Source organism: Rhinoraja longicauda, chromosome 10, assembly GCF_053455715.1.
Source record: "Rhinoraja longicauda isolate Sanriku21f chromosome 10, sRhiLon1.1, whole genome shotgun sequence".
Lineage (NCBI taxonomy): Eukaryota > Metazoa > Chordata > Chondrichthyes > Rajiformes > Arhynchobatidae > Rhinoraja > Rhinoraja longicauda.
In genome coordinates this window covers 54,676,838-54,695,342 of record NC_135962.1, presented here as the reverse complement: position 1 = coordinate 54,695,342, position 18,505 = coordinate 54,676,838, and the positions used below count along the sequence as shown (strand labels likewise).

At 38.1% G+C, this 18,505-nt stretch overlaps 1 protein-coding gene across 3 annotated transcripts in view; it reads right to left on the bottom strand.

Annotated features, from left to right (window-relative positions):
- The window catches only part of LOC144597470 (poly(A) polymerase type 3-like), a 51,579-nt gene that overhangs the window by 13,669 nt on the left and 19,405 nt on the right, over nucleotides 1-18,505 (bottom strand). For 2 of the 3 annotated variants that reach the window (XM_078406903.1, XM_078406902.1), the window contains exons 8-15: nucleotides 18,253-18,342; nucleotides 16,572-16,710; nucleotides 14,200-14,272; nucleotides 12,978-13,098; nucleotides 12,761-12,845; nucleotides 2,861-2,914; nucleotides 1,639-1,758; nucleotides 1,331-1,440 (exon numbers count right to left, since the gene is read on the bottom strand). In XM_078406903.1, coding sequence (XP_078263029.1) covers nucleotides 1,331-1,440; nucleotides 1,639-1,758; nucleotides 2,861-2,914; nucleotides 12,761-12,845; nucleotides 12,978-13,098; nucleotides 14,200-14,272; nucleotides 16,572-16,710; nucleotides 18,253-18,342 — 792 coding nt within the window. Of the gene's footprint in view, nucleotides 1-1,330; nucleotides 1,441-1,638; nucleotides 1,759-2,860; nucleotides 2,915-12,760; nucleotides 12,846-12,977; nucleotides 13,099-14,199; nucleotides 14,273-16,567; nucleotides 16,711-18,252; nucleotides 18,343-18,505 lie in introns of those variants that run through there. The other variant, XM_078406904.1, reaches the window with a different exon arrangement.

Genomic DNA, 18,505 nt, shown 5'->3' with positions numbered 1-18,505 from the left:
GTAGTGGCCCCGGCACCGACCCTGTGGAACTCTGCTACTCACTGTCAGCCAACCAGAAAAAGCCCCCTTTAGAGCCACTCTTTGCCTTCTGCCATTCAGTCAACCAGCTATCCATGCCAGTATCTGCCCTTTGATACAGTGGGGTCTCATCTTCCTCAGCAGCCTCATGTGGCACCTTGTCAATGGCTTTCTGAAAATCTAAGTAAACAACATCTACAGACTCTTTGTTGTCTCTCATGCTATTTACTTCTTCAAAGAATTCCAGCAATTTGTCAAGCAAGATCTACCCTTCACAAAGCCAAGTTGACTTCAGCCTATTTTATCGTGAACTTCTAAGGACTCCATAACCTCATCCTTTATAATGGATTCTAAAATCTTACCAACCACCGAAGTCAGACAAACTGGCCCATTGTTCCCACTATTCTGCTTTGCTCCCTTCTTGTGCAGCAGGGTAACATTGGAAAATTGCCAATCAACTGGGATCTCTCCTGTCTCTAGTGATTCTTGAAATATCACTGTCATGCCTCCTCAATCTCTAAAGACACCTCTTTCAGAACACTAGGATGCAGTCCATCCGGTCCAGGTGATTTATCCACCTTCAGCCCTTCCAGCTTCCAAAGCACCTTCTCCCTAGTAACACCACTCCACTAACTTCCAACCCATGACTCTTGAATTTCAGACACGTTGCTGAAGACTGATGCAAAAAAGTTATTCAACTCCTCTGCCATTTCTTTATTCCCCATTATCACTTCTCCTGCATCATTCTCTAGCGGCCCAAATTCCACTCTTGCCTCTTTCTTACTCTTTATATAACTGATTCAATTTAGAGTTGAGACTGAAACCATAGTTACCCTTAAGGGAACAAAGTTGAAAGGACTGGTATTGAAACCAAAATGGTTTGAAGATTCAGGAAGGATGAGAACATCTGGTTCAGCATAGGGGAATCTAGAACAGAAATAGATTTAAGGTGAGGAAAGGTTAAAAAGGGCTCTGAAGGGAAAGGTTGGTGGCTACATAGAACAAGTTGCCAGAGGAAGTTGTAGAGGTGGGCACGATTACAATGTTGAAAAGGCATTTAGGTACATGGATAGAAGTTTAGAGAGATAGGGGCCAAATGCAGGCAGATGGGACTAGATCAGATAGATTTCTTGGTTGGCACAGATGTTGGGACAAATGGCATGGTTCCGAGTTACATAGCTCTAATCAAGGTTAGTCTTGTACATTTTCTCCAAAGACTTATCGGCATGAAAAGGCCATATTCTTTTACAAGATACGACTAATTCACTTTGTATCAATAGTTGGAATGCTTAAGAAAGCAAATGACTCTTACCAGTATCTGTGAAAGATTGAATATCGTACGTTAAGTCAACACTCAAGTTTTCACTGTTTTCCACTTTCTTAAAGACTATCCCAATGACCCACATAGTACTGAATTCATCTCTGGAAAAAAAACATTGTAATGGGATACATGAGCATTACAAACGTTAGATGTGTGCAAAGTGAAGGCAGTTTGAGGAAAATACACCATCTTTAGCACTGTGAGGTCGCTCTTGGATTTGTCTGTAGTTTAGCAACCACTTGAAGTAAACCAAATTACAATGCCAAAAACACAAACTACAAAAAGGTGAGATTACTTACTTCTCAGGATTGTCCTTTGGAGCTGGGAATGATTGCGGATTAACATGAGCCAGAGTGATGAACTCATTCTTTTCTAAGCTGCTAATTAGAATTCGGATTTTGGATTCCACCAATCCCACCCTAAAATTAAAAAAAGTTAATAACTGAAGAACTCCATAAAACATATAGCAGTTCACTTTGAAAGATCTAAACTATTTTTCTTCAACCTGCCTAAAAAGAGGGAACATCCCTGACACGAGGAACTAGATAAAAGAGTAATAACAAGCCTGCATTTATATCACACCTTTTACAAAACATAATGCTTCAAATACTATGGGTTACTTTGGTATACACCAATTTCTGCAATCATGTGTGATCATCAAGCAAAATTTTGTCTAAGCTAAACCAATGTGCTTTGGAAAACCACCAATCCTTTGCCTTGAAGCAATACACGGTGCAGGAGGCAAACTCAGAATGTGTCATCTTTGACACTCAACATAAATCTCTAGCTCAACTTGTTCTTCTGGGCACCATGCTTGTGCCTTCAGATCTTATAAATTCACGCTCACCAAGGACCTCATATGCCACAAGATATTTCATCTTGTCTGGAAAAGGGCCTCAAAATGTCATCCATTCCTTCTATCCAGAGAAGGATGCTGCCTGTCCCGCTGAGTTACTCCAGCATTTTGTGTCTAAGACAGTTCATACGTTCTTTCCGATTCAATGCTGATTTACATTGCTGTGTGGTTCAATGGTTTCACTAGCTGTCTCAGAGACTTCTACCATCGGGCAGACGATACAAGGCCTTCTACGCTCGCACCTCCAGACTCAGGAACAGCTTCATCCCCAGGGCCATAGCTGCTATGAACCGGTCCTGCTGAGCCGGATGGTCACATCGCAGTGATCCGGCACAGATCTACTGCACTTTATTCTGTTTAAAACTGTTCTAATTTGTTTCATTGGGTTGTGTAAATTAATACTGACTAGCTAATTAATTTATTGCATCATATGGGAGGCGCATTCCCAATCTCGTTGTACCCCTGTACAATGACAATAAAGATATATTGTATTGTAAAGAAAATGGCCATAATTAATGTGGGAAGCAAAATGCGACAAGATATTGACCATCATTTTAACACCACTGTTGAAGCTGTGGTGAAAGTCATGAGAAAGTTCAATAGTTTTTGATCCATCGTGACACAATCATATCCAACACTGTATATTTTAAGTCTCCATTACTTACCACTCCAAGTGCTGTTTTTCCGTCGGAGCACTCGCCAGCAGCACAATATAATGCCTTTGAAATGGAGAGGACATAAAATTATTTTGTGCTTAGAATTTTTTTATTTATTTTTAACTACTACAGCCATGGTGTGTAATACTCACCACTCTTCAAATTACTTTATAGTTTAATTCACCTCCAATTTACATACCTTTTCTAGATTTTTAAAAATATTGTATGGTTAAAAATTCTATTCTATTGCTTTGATTTCTCAGGTTAACACCGTTTAATTCTGGGTTACAGGTTTCAAATTGAACTGTATCTCCTTTGAGAACGTCAGGATTTTGTGATGTCTTGCAATGGATTTCAACCTCCAACTATTATGGATGGCATTGGATTCGAACTTCCAACTATGGATGGCTATTAGGATCGAAACAAAATTGTGTTTTGGTTAAATGAACCATGTGGAAAGGGGATTCACAGATCAGTGAAACCATTCTCCATGAAGAGTACCAAACCACCCACATTGATGGTGCTTCATCATCGTCCACTAGGGTGGGACATGAGCAACATTTTCACCTCATGTCACAGGTCAAAGTTGTATAAGAACTTTATATCTCTTTTTTTTTTAATCACATTCTTTCCTCAATGTACTAGCTTGGTTGCCCCCTTAACAATTTTGTAAGCTACTGTAATAGTTCAATGAAAATTTAAATCTGTTACATCAATCCTCATTTAGTGGAACTGATCATTCATCTGCGAGTCAACAATTGCTTTTCTTCACCGAAATTGGATCATCGCCAGTAATATAATAACCTTGGTCTTGAGCATCAGTTAATTAAAAGTAGCAATGACAAACTGAATAAACCACATCCAATAAATAAAGTCTTTTTTAAAAATTTTAAACGTAATCTATATACACATTGCATTAAAGCAGATCACTAAACTAAGCAATTTGGGTAACAAACCACAAATCAAAATTCATGACCCATCCACCTGCAAGATATCCTTCTACCAATTTGTGCACTGATGTGTTTGGTAATTTTTTAACTCCTGCGAGTAGGGAAAAAACTGACCAGAAGTTGAAACCTTTGAGACTACTAACATAACTTAGTCCAAATTTTTTTAAAATCACTAACTTGCCACAAGCATAACACATACATCTTAGCAGCAAGCACCAATTCAGCAGAAAACGTAACACACAATGCTTCACAATTTTTTTTATTTATCACTATCCAATGCAAAATTATGCAATCTTTTTTCTTTCAACGTTTGGTTTTCTGCCATGAGTGTATTCTGACAGCACACCAGATATCATGTCGAGTTACAAAAGGCACTGACATCAGAGGAACCAGGAAGAATGCATCCTTGTTTTCCATCCAGAGAACAGGCACCCAACTGGAGCCACTTGAGCGAGGCTGGGATTTCGTCCTTTGATTATTTTGATCGGTCAACCTCAACTTGATGACCGTTCTCCCTTTCATAAAATGTTGATGTGGATTTCGTAGCACTGATGTCTGTCATTTTCACCCCATGTTATTGGATAACCAAGGGAACAAAGCAATTACAAAATAAACACCTATGCCCACAGGAGTTACACTGGACCATTTAACCAGGTAAACAGAAAGATTCAGCATATTCTAAGCTCTTTTATTATAACTATCGAGGTTACAAGTCCAATACTGCTTTGTGGCTTCCAAACCCAAAATGGCAATTAGTCATGTCAAGGTTCAAATCAGATGCACAAGACATGCACAATGTTTCAGACTTTACAAAACAAACAACACCATGGCGGGTCCACTTAAAGGAAAATGCCAACACTTGTTCCAACCTACGAATTACTGTGCAACTATCATGCTAACTGATGACAAAACCAGCTAAGGTGAGAAGGGCTACGTTTACAAGATACGAAGGGCACTCTCTCTTTTACATAAAGGGTGTGAGACACGATAGTGGCATTTAAGAGACTTTTGATAGACTCATGGATCAAGTGCAGGAAGATAAAAATCAGTCTTGGCGTCATATTCGGCACAGACATTGTGGGCCGAAGGGCCTGTTCGTGAGCAGTACTGTTCCATGTTACAATAGGATTGATTTAACCATTATTACTGTGCATCATGAATACTGCTATCAAAATAAAAAAGCATCAAAATAAGTTGAAGTGGTAAGAATTAGTGCAACAATAATTCTGTTGGAGGAACTCAGTAAGTCAGGCAGCATCTAAAGGAGCGAAATAGACAATCGACGTTTGGGATCAGGACCCTTCATCTGGACTGAAAGGGGGGGGGGTAACCAGTATAAAGACATGGGGGTGGGGGGGGGGGGGAAGAAAGGGTAGAAATAGCAAATGAGGCAGAAATTAATCCCAGGCTTCAACTTCAAATCAATAGTAGAGGTAGGAAGGTCAAATAATTTTTACTCTATCACTGGCATATAATCACTGACATAATGCCACTGGACACATCTGCCTGAAAACTAAAGTGCTAAATAAACAAAACAAGAACCAAGAGTGCACAACTACTTTCACATTATTGCTCCTAGCTTTCTTCAATGTTCCAAAAAGAAAGTTACCTACTTAATCAGTGTCGTTATTTTTTAATTTGCTACAGAAGAACGAGTAGAAAAAAGCCAAGCCAGTTATTTAATGGTTTGATGCAGATAAAGATTGAGGAGGACCGCATTACATTTCGAATGGAAGGTAACGTAGGGGAAAATAAAATAAATCAACAATCCATCAGCAAAATCCCAGTAAACAATGGAATAGGATATGGCATAAAAGTAACCAAAATAAAAACACATTTCATACAGCACTCACTGATTGAGACAAAACAGATAACCAGATAAAATTTGTAATCACATTGTAACCAAGGCAACAGTAAAAAAAAAAGACAAATCACAACTGTAACCTTCCAAAGAAGCACACCTTAATATTGGGGGAACCAATTGACGAGCGTGCACAAGTGACTCAATTCCCACTTTCAAACACTACTGCTGTGCTGTTTTTCTTTTGCCATGGTAAATTACTGTCTGTTATAAGAGGCAAGCTCTCACTCTCACACTAAAGTCATAGGAGAAGTGGTTTCATCGGAAAAGATTCTGAGGATAGATGTTGAAGGGCAGGCTAATCTATCTATAGAGTTAAGAATAAAAAGAGTATAATCTCAGAATCTGAGGTTGGTCATTTAAGGCTGAATTTTATCCAAAGTTGTGAATTAGTCATCTTAACCAATCAAGGCCGAGATCAATTGATTCAGAACACTGAAGGGATCAAAGCCAAGTTGAAGATAACACCATGATCTTACCAAATGGTGAAACAGGGCTAAAGGAATTGTACATCCTAAATCTCCAGTGATTACAGAAAATGGTGGAAACTGATGGAAGATTGATGCCATGGATAGCTAGTTTTGTTTTACTCTATCTACAGATGTCACCCAGGGTGAATATACCCAGCATTTTTCTTTGCTTTATTGCCCATAGTAGAGGAAGAGAAGCAAGGATCATCATGCCTTCTCAAATCTTCCACAAGAGTAACAATGAAGAGGGATCAAAGTCTGAAAAGATACCAGAGTGGTTACATAACTGTAGATTTTGATAAGACACAAAATATTAACATAATGACTGTCGACAACATGTTTGATGGACTGCTTTTTGTGATCAGGGCTGATTTGCGACGACTCCACCGAACAATTGTCACCCCATGTAACTTTATGCTCACTGATGCATGTGCATGCACTGTTACGATTGCTTAATGAATCCAGCGCACTGATCATATCAAATTTAACATCGCTGGTTCGAGAACAATCACAATACTACTCTCAACAAACTCAAGCAAGCTCAACTTTATATTTTTGATATGGCTTTGTCCGCTTATTACAATCTCATGCAGTATTAAATCAATCGTATGTCTTTTTTGTAAACTTATTTAATCTCTGGACTGGTACACTTTACTTCTGACCAAATGCTACAGGCAACCAACAGTACAACTATACTAGTGTCTTAAATACTATTTATTAACTCGGCCCATAACATTTTGATTTGCTCACTTACCTTTCCTTGTAGTCGGTTCTTAACTGAAGTAATTTCATCCTTAATCACCAAGACTTCCTCGTACCCACCCCCACCAAAAGATACCCTTATACAGAAAGAGGGGGATATAACAGGTAACGATAATTGCGAACTTCAATCTCCATACATAATGATCAAATCAAAATGGTGAAGGCAGCTTTGAGGACAGGTTCGGAATTAATTTGCAATGGGCGAATAATTTGCATTGTTTGTCTCATGCAACGGAGGTAACTGGAAAACTCACAGCAAGGAGAAATGTACAGTAATTTAAAATTTATATAAGCAAACTCCTCATTGTGGCCTTTTGTGGTATGGAATTCACAGACCACTACCAAAAATTTCACATAAATGAATAAAATTAGTTCTCAGAATTTGTGGAACAAACCATTTTATTTCAGCTCGTTGCTTGCACAGATGGCATGGCCTCATGTTACGGAAAATCGCAGGATGAAGCATTTTCCATGTAATGTAACTCCCATCAAAGAGGGAGTTGCAGGTGTCAAGTTTGAGTGCAACAACTGTTGGATGCTTAATTTTTTTAATTACGGAAAAATTAGTAGGCCGACTAAAGGGATATTGGGAAATTAGCTGAAGATGGTTTGCCACGAAGGAAGGCATTGAAAGTAATATTCCATAACACAAAAAATTTCCATCGAGAACTAAAATTTCAATGAAAGATTATGGGTAGTGTTAGATTAAAAAGAGGAAATATTGGCAAGTTTAAACCTAACAATGCTCTAGAAATCCACAAATGACAACGAAAATGAAAGAAAACGAGTAATGTAGAAAGAAAAGTAGATTTTAAGAGCTGCTTACAATTGTGTAAACAGATACATATAAATCTGAGACGCCAAGAGACAAGGCAGAATATATATTAATAGGGAACATAGTACTTGAGGTAATAAACTATTTTATAGCCTTATTCACAAAAGACAAAAAACTTACCAGTGGTGAAAAATAATTAAAGTACTGGAGAAATTAATGAGACTCAAGTCATCGAGCTAAACAACATGAAAACAAGCCCTTTAGCCCAACTCATCCTTGCTGACCAAGATGCCCAACTGAACTAGTCCAACTTGCTTATGCTTGGCCCGTACCACCCCCCCTTCCCCCCCTCCCACCACCAAATCTTTCCTATCCATGTTCCCATCTAAGTGTCTTTTAACTTTTCCTCTGGAAGCTCTCTCCATTTAGACAACACCCTATGTGAAAACGTTGCCACTCATGTCCCTTTTCTTCCGTTCACTACAAACCTATGCTCTCTAGCTTTAGACTCCACTACCACTGGGGAAAACACTGGCTATTCACCTTATCCACACCCATTATTTTATAAACTCTACAAGGTCACACCTCAGCCTTCTATATTCCAGGAAAAAAAGAGAAAATGCCTTCCTAGCCTTATAACTCAAATCTTCCAGACCCAGACGCTTTTCTTGCACTTTTTCCAATTTAATGACATGCTTCGTATAGCTTAAATTGACAGACCACTGAACTATCGACATGCAAACAATGGTCCTGAAAGAACTTGGTTACTGAGGTTATGAATGCACTGGGGGTGGTCTTGTAAAATTCCTTGTAATATTGTATATTTGCAATGGATTGGAATGTGGCAAATGTTACAGCCCTATTCAAGAGAGGAGTTGGGGAAAATAATTAACTATTTTGTTAGCTTAACAGTTGTCAGTAAAACTCCAAAATCAACTAAAGATATAGTAACAAGTATGTCATGCATCTTGTATTTTTGCCAACAAACTAGTTCTTTACTTTGTATTCTTTACTTTCTGTATGCACTTACTTGGGCCACATAACCTGTTTTATCTGCTCACTCCTATTCTTCCCTCCTGATTTAATTTTTTTGTTTTGTTTATTCTTTAGCTGTTTTAATACACAATTTCTCTGTTCTCAATGTTATTTATTCAGAATTCCCTGCCACACGATTATTTATTTGATGACCTTATGTCTATCCTATTAGTCCTTTTTCCTAGAAACTTGCAGTCAAGGCCAATTGAAACAGACCATCTCTAATTTCTGAGGATGGATTTCTTCTTTGTACGTTCCAAACATTGATCCTACCTTCTTTCCCTTAACGTACATTCAATCTGTTAAGGATCCTCTTTCTAGCACATCAGTCATGTTTCCATTGGGACTTCTGCCCATGATTAAAAGTTATCCTACAGTAAAGAATCTATTATAAGTTGCTTCTACCCCTTCAAATTGCCTCATACTCACCAGGTTCCAACTGATGGTCTTTACCCACATTCTTTCCAATAGCAAGTACATTGCACTGTTGGGAGAGCTTCAGATCTGACAGCATTTGTCTCCTTTTCAACTCAACCCTTTGTCACTTACTCCATCCATCGGACAATGAAGCTCCCCCCCTCTTCCCCCCGCCCCACCACCTGTATTTACGCATCACATGCCAGGCTTTGTCTGGTCCATCTCTCTTTTTAGCTTTATCTTCCCTTCTATTATCAGTCTAAAGTGTGCTGACCCAAAACATCAACTGCCCATTCCCTCCTCAGATGCAACCTGATCTATTGAGTTATTCCAGCACTTTGTGTTTTGCACAAGAATCCAGCATCTGCAGTTCCTTATCGGTTTTCACAAGGATCGGTTTTCATTTATTCTAATTTTCTCGTCTCAATTGGAATTCTGCTTTGTGACAACACTAGCTACAATGCCACCTTTGGCAGCGATACCAAGGTTTGCAAACTATCCAGACCAACACTAACTTACACTCCAGCATGGCGATTCCAATCCACAGAGATCCAAAGCAAAAATGTATTTCCAAAACATGTGCACTTGGAGCATTCATACTGTGTACACACACTCACATATTAGTCTAAACTCAGGGCCTACTCTTTGGTACGATTTTGAAAGTTAGAATGATAAAGACCAAAACTCATTTGGAACTAGGAATGCAGGAGAAAATTCAGAGTACCACTGACTGCAGTTATACTAATAAAACACAACCACACGATAAAATAGGAATTCATGGCAGAGGCACATACAGTGTGTGGGAGACAAACAAGGCCCATAACAAATGACCAAACTTATGCACCTTATCCAAAAAGGGTGGGAACAATCTGCCTGTTCAATTTCTCCCCAGACTTATACGAGGGGAGTGGAGTGATTGAAAGGAAACTGGACAGTTGAAGAAATTAACTAAGTTACATTCAACTTCAGACCTTCTTTCATCATAGGCTGGGATGTGTATTGGAAAAAGACATGGTTCACAAACCAAACATAGTTCAAGTGTTTTGAATGGTAATGCATTATACACTATTGGTGGTTGATGGTAGGGCAGAGGAGAAGGAAGAGGGGTAGAGATCAACGTTTAGCTCAAACTTAATCTTATCACAATGCACAAGATTTGGTTTCAGATTTCCCATATTTTTCTTTTAGGGCATATTAACTAATGAAGTTATGAAGATCAAGGGTCTTATTTAAGGTATTAATTTTACATCAGCTTTAATCTTACAAAACAAATAAACTATAGATCTGAAATGAAAGCCAAGTTGACTGGTTTTCAGGTTCACTGAAATTCAATTAATGGGACCCTAGACAATAAATCCACCCAAGCCACTTAATTCTATAAGCAGTTATTAGACAATCTTATATTTACCTCTAAACCAATTTTAATGAGAACTATCACAGTCCAAGAATATTATCTTCAAGCCTGAACTGAATTCAACTTGGAGCTTTTTGGATTATGCAAATTTGGATTATACACAGAGAATTTAAAACTCGTCACATTTTAAAAGTCATTTAATTTTCTGTCTGCTAATTGTATTCTGAATTTCTTGACAATTGGTAACAGACAGACATTCCACCATTTTGCTAGGAAAAATGTTTTTATTGAGAAAATGAGTACACTTATGACAACGTTAGCAATATTACACATTAGCCCACAAGTTATAGTTAGACTACATTTAGGATGCGCCAAATCATTTTGGAAAATATTATTCCGATCCTAAACATTAATCTCGCTTAAAATAAATATTTTGAAAGAAACCCATCTTAATATTGTATTTTTCAGCAAGCACGTAATTTTTCATGGCAGCATAATCGATTTATTATGGCACCAGTATCCTGCCAAATAACCTGCCCAAACAAGCACAGTACTGCACAGAGCTAGGTCAAAAATAAATTACAATAGCTCGACACTTTAAAAAATCTACTTCCGCTGAACAAAACCACAACCCATAAAACAGGGAACAACAAAACTATTCGTTTTTGACAAGATTTTCTTCACTGATCTATCTATTCAAGGAGGGCCAGCTCCAAAAATAATAACTGGTTAAATCATCTTCAAAAGATGTGCCAGTTAACCATTAACTGAATTTTTAAGAACAAAGTTTAAGGACATATGTCACATGCATTGTTCAGTTTTAATTACTGACAATTTTTTTAAAATTCTAAATTGAATTTAAGTTGTCAGGAAAGAAACCTCTTGTATACATGTACATTTCCATCATTTCAGTCAGCCCTAAGCTAAAGTATCTCAATAAACAAAATCATATCAACCCTAGTCAAAGATGAACTCACAGGACATATCAGGATTATAAAATTCTATCAGCACTGTATTTATAAACGCATCTATGTTTTTAAACTGAATAAAAATGTAGATGGAGTCTTCTAGATTCATAACTTTTCTAATTTCAGATTCACCAGCTTATCAACATCTGGCCTGTTGCAAGATCCTACAATTTAAATATGCAAATCCCCAAACATGAAACAACTACCTCTGCATACAAGGCATTCATTAGGTGCAAAGCCCGTAGTTCGCTGAAAGCACCAATTCCTTACCAATGCACGTTTTTTTTAAAAGGGTTAAATACTAATACGATATTAAAGTGATGACCTTAGAGACTTGCGCAAGTGCATCCAGGCCATTCTGTTTCAGGTAACAAAGTTCCTTTCATATGCCCATCTGCAGCAGTTTAATACACCTGGCATCCATAATTGTGGTCAGATTTTCCCAACCCATTTGGGTGGGGGGGGGGGTTTGAGTGCACTATTATGTCAAGACTAGCTAAACTCAGAACAGAAACAAGATCAAATCAAAACCAACTCTTCGTGGCCCCTATGGCACAGCTACTCCATGGGCCAGGAAAGGCATCAGCAGAACAGTGTTGATTTGAAAATTTATGATTTTTAGCAACTGAATCGTCAAATAATTTGCTGCATCTGATGATTTTCAAAAGTTATACAAGTGATCCCTAGAATGAACTGCAGTGCAGAAAAACTCAAAAGGACACAGCACATTAAAAATTAATATTTTTAATGCATTTGAAAATAGATAACAATCATTTGGAATATCATATACAAGCATTCTCATATGCAGTATTTTGAAGGTGAAATGCGCCATCCAGTGGCAAATTCAGAAAAAAATGTCCTAATAATAAATGTATTTCCTAAACGACTGAATTTTTGGCATTAGGTGTCCAAAGAAAGTATTCAAGGGGAAGTAAAAAAATATTCAAAATATTCAATTAATTAACAGGTCATGTGAACTCCCAGAGTTCAAGTGCAATAATATCACATTAGGTCAAGACTACAAAGTTGGCATTCATATTAAATGGTCATAGTGAACACAGGTCACCAACAACCAGGTTGAAAGGGAAATCTTTCTTTGGCACAATCAAACGCAAGTTGAAATGTCACTACTTATTTCAAATATTAACTACTTGGCTGCTCTCAGCTTTGGAATGAATCACAAAAGATTTGCAGCGTTTACTTCTTCTTTCCTCTTGGGGACAGGAAGAGAAGCTGCGTCACGTTTCCTGAATTGCAAGCAAAATGGCAACTAACCCTCAATGTATATCCTACTCATAAAGGTAACTGAATACATACTTGTACTTTTGAAAGAAGTTTGGAGCCTCAAAGAGTTTGGACCACTCCATTTTACCCATTAAAATTTCATCTGTGATCGAAAGACCTGTGGGAACAAAGGGATTGCTTAACTCTTTAATCAATACGTCAGAAGGTCCGAAAGGTCTGATCAAAGCCTCAGGAAAAGTTTAATATAACACAGCACAAAAGCTTCCACCAAAAATGTAAAATTACTTGCCTTGCTTAAACTCCTCCATCATTACTGCCCGTGTAGATGCAGAGACATTGTATGTTGAGTTTTGTTGTGGGTAGGCTGGTGTAATAATTGGCATGAGGTGGTATCTGTCACTTGGGTTAACCTACACACAAGATAAAAATCCAATGTTGTAACACCTTATCAGTATACCATGGACTAACGGGTCATCATTGATATAGAGGGTGAATTTCGTAAATTTTACAAGGATGTCATTTCATCTTCAAAGTGGCAACGGTGGCAGACAGAGGAAAGGAACAGCATGGGCGAGTGGGCTGGCAGCTTACCACCCTGAGCCCTTAGGCGTTCAGAGTATCCAGGGGTCAGCTGCAGAAGGCACCGGGGGGCTAGGAAGGTTGAGCGGGTCGGATCGGGTGAGGGATCGAGGTGTCGGTGGAGTGGGCCGCTGGAAGTGCTGCAGCATCCTGGGGCTTGATTGCATCAGGTGCCAATCCAAGAGGCCGAGCAGATCGGACTCTTTCTGCAGTGGCACGGCAGTGGAGGACAGTGACATATCGTATGGCCAGGCCAACCACTGCTAACCCAACTCAGTGCCGCTGCCAGGGCAACGGGCCTTTATGCCCAAGTTAGATTCTATATTTTTAACAATTATGAACATTCAAGATGCTGCCAGAAAAGTGGCAACTCGTGTACTGCCTCAGTGTAATCTATTCTTACCAGCCTTGTACTTAAGTTTGATTGCACCTATGTATATAAGATTTTTACTGATCTGTACAAAGAGGAATTTCACTGCGCCTAGGTACATGTGGTATAAAACATCATTGATCGAGATTTCTAGAGGTATTTTGCAGAATTTACAAGCTCTAAACAGACTAATCCATTTTCCATGAGCCTCTAACATCACCTCCCCTATACATCTACTCTTTAAATGCAATCAGGCTATTGAAAATTGAAGCACAAGGAATACAGTAATCATTGTAAAAGTTATATATTAATTGCAAAAGGTGCAAACTGAAGAATAGACAACAAATGAAACAGAGTTATCTTACACAATTTTAACTCCCAAATGAAAAATCCTCTTTTCACAAATTCCTATCTAGTAATTAATACCCAGATGTTTACAGCAAGTTAGTGTCTAGTTTATACACATCTCATTTATTAAGACCAGTCATTGACCAATTATGACAATGCGAGAATATGAACTGATGCCATCACACTCAAGGCAGGCAGCTCATTATAAACCTACCCGCGGATCCCACACTGGCAGATTCAGATTGCAGTCCTCCGGTTGTTTTAACAAGACAGGATTTGGCCATTCCCTGCCAAGGAAGAAACAATTATTAATTGCTCACAAATCCCATACCAAAATATAAGCAGATGAAAGCACATCATTAGCTTTCTCTCTCAGTAATTGATAACATGCTTCATATGTTAGTGTTTACAGTATTGTATTTGTACAAATTAACCAACAGATCTTCTACAGGAGATGCAAGAGACAGCAGCTGAATAATCTGTAGCAAAAAACTGCTGGAGAAACCCAATGGATTAGGCAGCAGTGGAGGAAATCATATTACCACAGATGCTGCCTGATGGGCCGAGTTCTACTGGCAGTTAGATGTTTCACAGGTGCATGCAGTTGAAAGTAATGGCACACCTGGTGATTAAAAAGATCTTCTGGCTGCTGCCAGGCAAGAGCAATCTCAAAACCGAATTGAGAAAGAAACCCATCGATTTCTCCACTTGGGCATATTCTGCTCTTTACCTCGCCCAACCAAGGATTAATTATATATTATCGGCACGTGCATATTTTAAGACTGATTAAATTTAAATACAATTCGATTTGGTCAGTTAATTTGTATTTTGGTTTGTCCTGATTAGATTGCCAGAACAGTAGTACCTACTGTTAGCAACCAACACTTGGGCACGGCCAATAGACATTTCACACTTCCAATTCCAAATGATTGGAAATTGGATCACAATCACACACAGGTGAACAACCCGTATACACACGCAGAGCTTTCAGCGAGTCTACCGCACACCATTGTGGACTGATGGGACAGATCCGTACATTACTTTTTCCCAACCACAAGATCCAGTTGATATACTTTGCTGCAACTTTGTTACAATGCTTTGGATTTAGTATACATGTAAATTGACAAAATATAATATGGATAGTTTATGGTTAAAATGAATACATTAAATACCAAGCCAACAGAAACACAGCACTGATTTTTATCAGTCAGCACATTTCATAAGTGCATCTACATTGTATTTTAGGGAAGACGTCGAGCTACAAATGTGCGATGTCAATATAAAAAAATATAATTAAAAAACTTCTTCCACTTGTTTATTCTCCTATTTACCCTTGAAGGGTGTGCATCTTCCTCTGCTGCTGCAGCCTCATTTGCACTTAATATCTAGAAAAATTCTAGATCATACTAAACAAATATGTACAAGGAAAAGTATTGATCAAATCTGATCAAGCAAATTCATGTTAGGAAGACTAATTTTCCCAAGAAAATTAAAATGAACTTCAGACACACTATGTGGTCATTTTCAACACATCCAACAGACATTAGTTAGCAAGTTACATCCCGCCAAATCAACATGTGGGCTGCTTTAAATCAAATTGACAAACAGGCATCGTTGGGTATATTTTTGAAGAATAAGGAGCCAAATACACTTGGAAAGAAAGCTATCTGCAAACACAAGAAACTTGGTATAGAAATACACACATCACATGTCTTGAGCCACGTTAATCAAAATACTTAAAGATGGCAGTTTCGATCTACGCACAAGATCAAAACTCTAGCACTAAATACTAGATAGTAATAAATCATAGCAAATTCGTCAAAAATATCACTACCCAGAACATGATCTAGATGGGTAAACTGTCCATGAATTATGTAAAAACGTGCAATTGAGAAAAACAAGTATTTTGAACTCAAAGGAATAGGGTATCTAGCAGATCAGAGGAGAGGTAGAAGGAAGTTTGGGTGTAGTATAAACCCACAGGCCACAAACATCCAATGCAAAAAACAAAATCTCAAAGATAGATAAAAATACAGCAATTAAACATTCAGCCTCTTTAGCATGTTCGATCATTGAAGCACTGGGATAATCTGCATCTCACATCTATTAACAAACCTCATGTTCCATCATTACTACAGATGAACAAAATGATATTAGCCTTCAATTTATATTGATCCACCTTGAGGAGAAATGGTTGCAGTTCATTTACGTTTTGTACAAAAATGATTTCTGATTTCAATTCATTTGCTAGCTCTAATTTTTACGATTTTGCCACCTTCGCCCGAGAGAAAATAAGTTCCCAGCATTAAACCCATCAGATAAGACAAAATGCTGGAGTAACTCAGCGGGACAGACAGCATCTCTGGAGAAAAGGAATAGGTGACGTTTCATGCCAGACCTCTTCTTCAGACCCTTCACCAAACACCGGCATCTGCAGTTCCTTCCTACACCATCAGATCCCTTTATCATTTCAAATGCCTCAATTACATTAACTCTCAGCAAAAGATTTAAACACATGACCAAAGAAATTCAGTATAACCCATATTTACAAGCATATGTCAAGAAATCACAGAAATCCACACTCACCATTTTGAAAAAACCAAGAAGAATTTGTGTACTAGGGTTGATGCAACAGCATTGGGGTACAGTTGGCAAGTCCTTGCCACCAACATGGCCCACGAAACACCACCCAGAAAGCCTAGTATGTTAGAGTAAATGTTGTGGCCTATTTAAAAAAAATTTTTTTTTATATAAATAGTGGTTAAAATAATTTTATTCATTGCAATATTTATAGACAATAGGTGCAGGAGTAGGCCATTCGGCCCTTCGAGCCAGCACCGCCATTCAATGTAATCCTGGCTGATCATTCACAATCAGTACCCCGTTCCTGCCTTCTCCCCATACCCCCTGACTCCGTTATCTTTAAGAGCTCTATCTAGCTCTCTCTTGAAAGCATCCAGAGAATTGGCCTCCACTGCCTTCTGAGGCAGAGAATTCCACAGATTTACAACTCTCTGACTGAAAATGTTTTTCCTCATTAACTAAATTCTAGACCATTACTCCAACTTCTTGAATCTATATACATGGTTCCCTCACTGAGGTTACATATCAAATGAGACTATATACCCTATCCATGCAAGGGTCATATGTGAGTCCAGCTTTTGAACAGTCTTTCCCCGTAATCATCCATATAATGGAAAATAAGGTAACCTCGGGGGGATGAAAATAAAGTGATTCAGTCAATAAAGGAGACAGGCAAAGATGATTCAAGCTTTCCAGTATTTACTATAAGAAAATGTCATTATATTACGTAAAATTAGGCGCATTTATGATAATCTATCAGATAATCTATCCTATCCATTCTATTTATGTCCTGATTCTGGTTAATAACATTTGCTCTTTTACTCCAGCCGAGTACAGCAGCTCTGTTGGCGGACTCCCGTCCCCCCGTGTCCCCCCCCAGGTTCACTTTTTCCTTGACAAACCTCTAGATTATTAGGCGTTGGTGTCACTCACTTGTGCACCGAGCCTTTTGGAAAGTGCCAAAACCAGTCCTTAAAAATTACTCATTGGGATTATCAACCAGAAGTAGAAATTTAGAAATAAATTGGAAGATGGCATGAACACGACGATCCAACAACCCACAAGGAAACGTTTCATTTAGAACAAACCAAGCTTCTTTGCTTACATACTTAGAATGATTTTATCTGACCCAAAGAATCTAATAATTTATCCATGGTGGCATGAATAACTGATTCAAATAGCACCCATTTGTCCAAGCAGTTTTTTTTAATGCTTCATGAAGCATTCTGTTTGATGAAGCATTCAACTGCATGGTATCACAGAAAAATACAACTCTAGTCTTGTGTGATTACAAAAATACTTTTTTCCAGCATGAACTGAAGATTTGGTAACGGCAAGATCTGTAATTGGTTTCTGTGACCCTCTGCTCGGCCTAGGTGAATTTAATTCAATAATGACTACAAAATAAATCTATTCTCTGTTTAATTCCAGTGCATTTACAGGAGATTAACCACAATCACTGGTACCCTTCTTAATAGAATGGCCCACATGGACTAGCAAGTCCTATAACAAACTGAATCTTAAGGGAATATTTAACTGTACATTACTATCAAAGCTTTGCAGACATTTATCCATAGACATACAAGGTTCAAGGAAGAATCATGATGTAGCCACAATAACATGAAGCTGGACACTAACTAAAAGAGGTCATAAATAAATAAACAAAAGTTTGTGAAGAACTTACGCTTTGCCCATAATTTAATTGCCCTCAGTGTCAGCCTAAAATTTTCAATATTTGGTACTAAATGCAATATCTCATCTGTGACTCTGCAACCTGTCAACAGAAAATAAAACAGTAGCACAATTTACTTTAAATCCATGTCACAAAATTACTTTACGCATTGCAAGTCAGATAACTAAAGCTACTGCATAAACTTCTGAAACCCAAATGTTTTTTAACATAATTTTGCAAGAGAGTGAAAACTGCTTTGAATTTT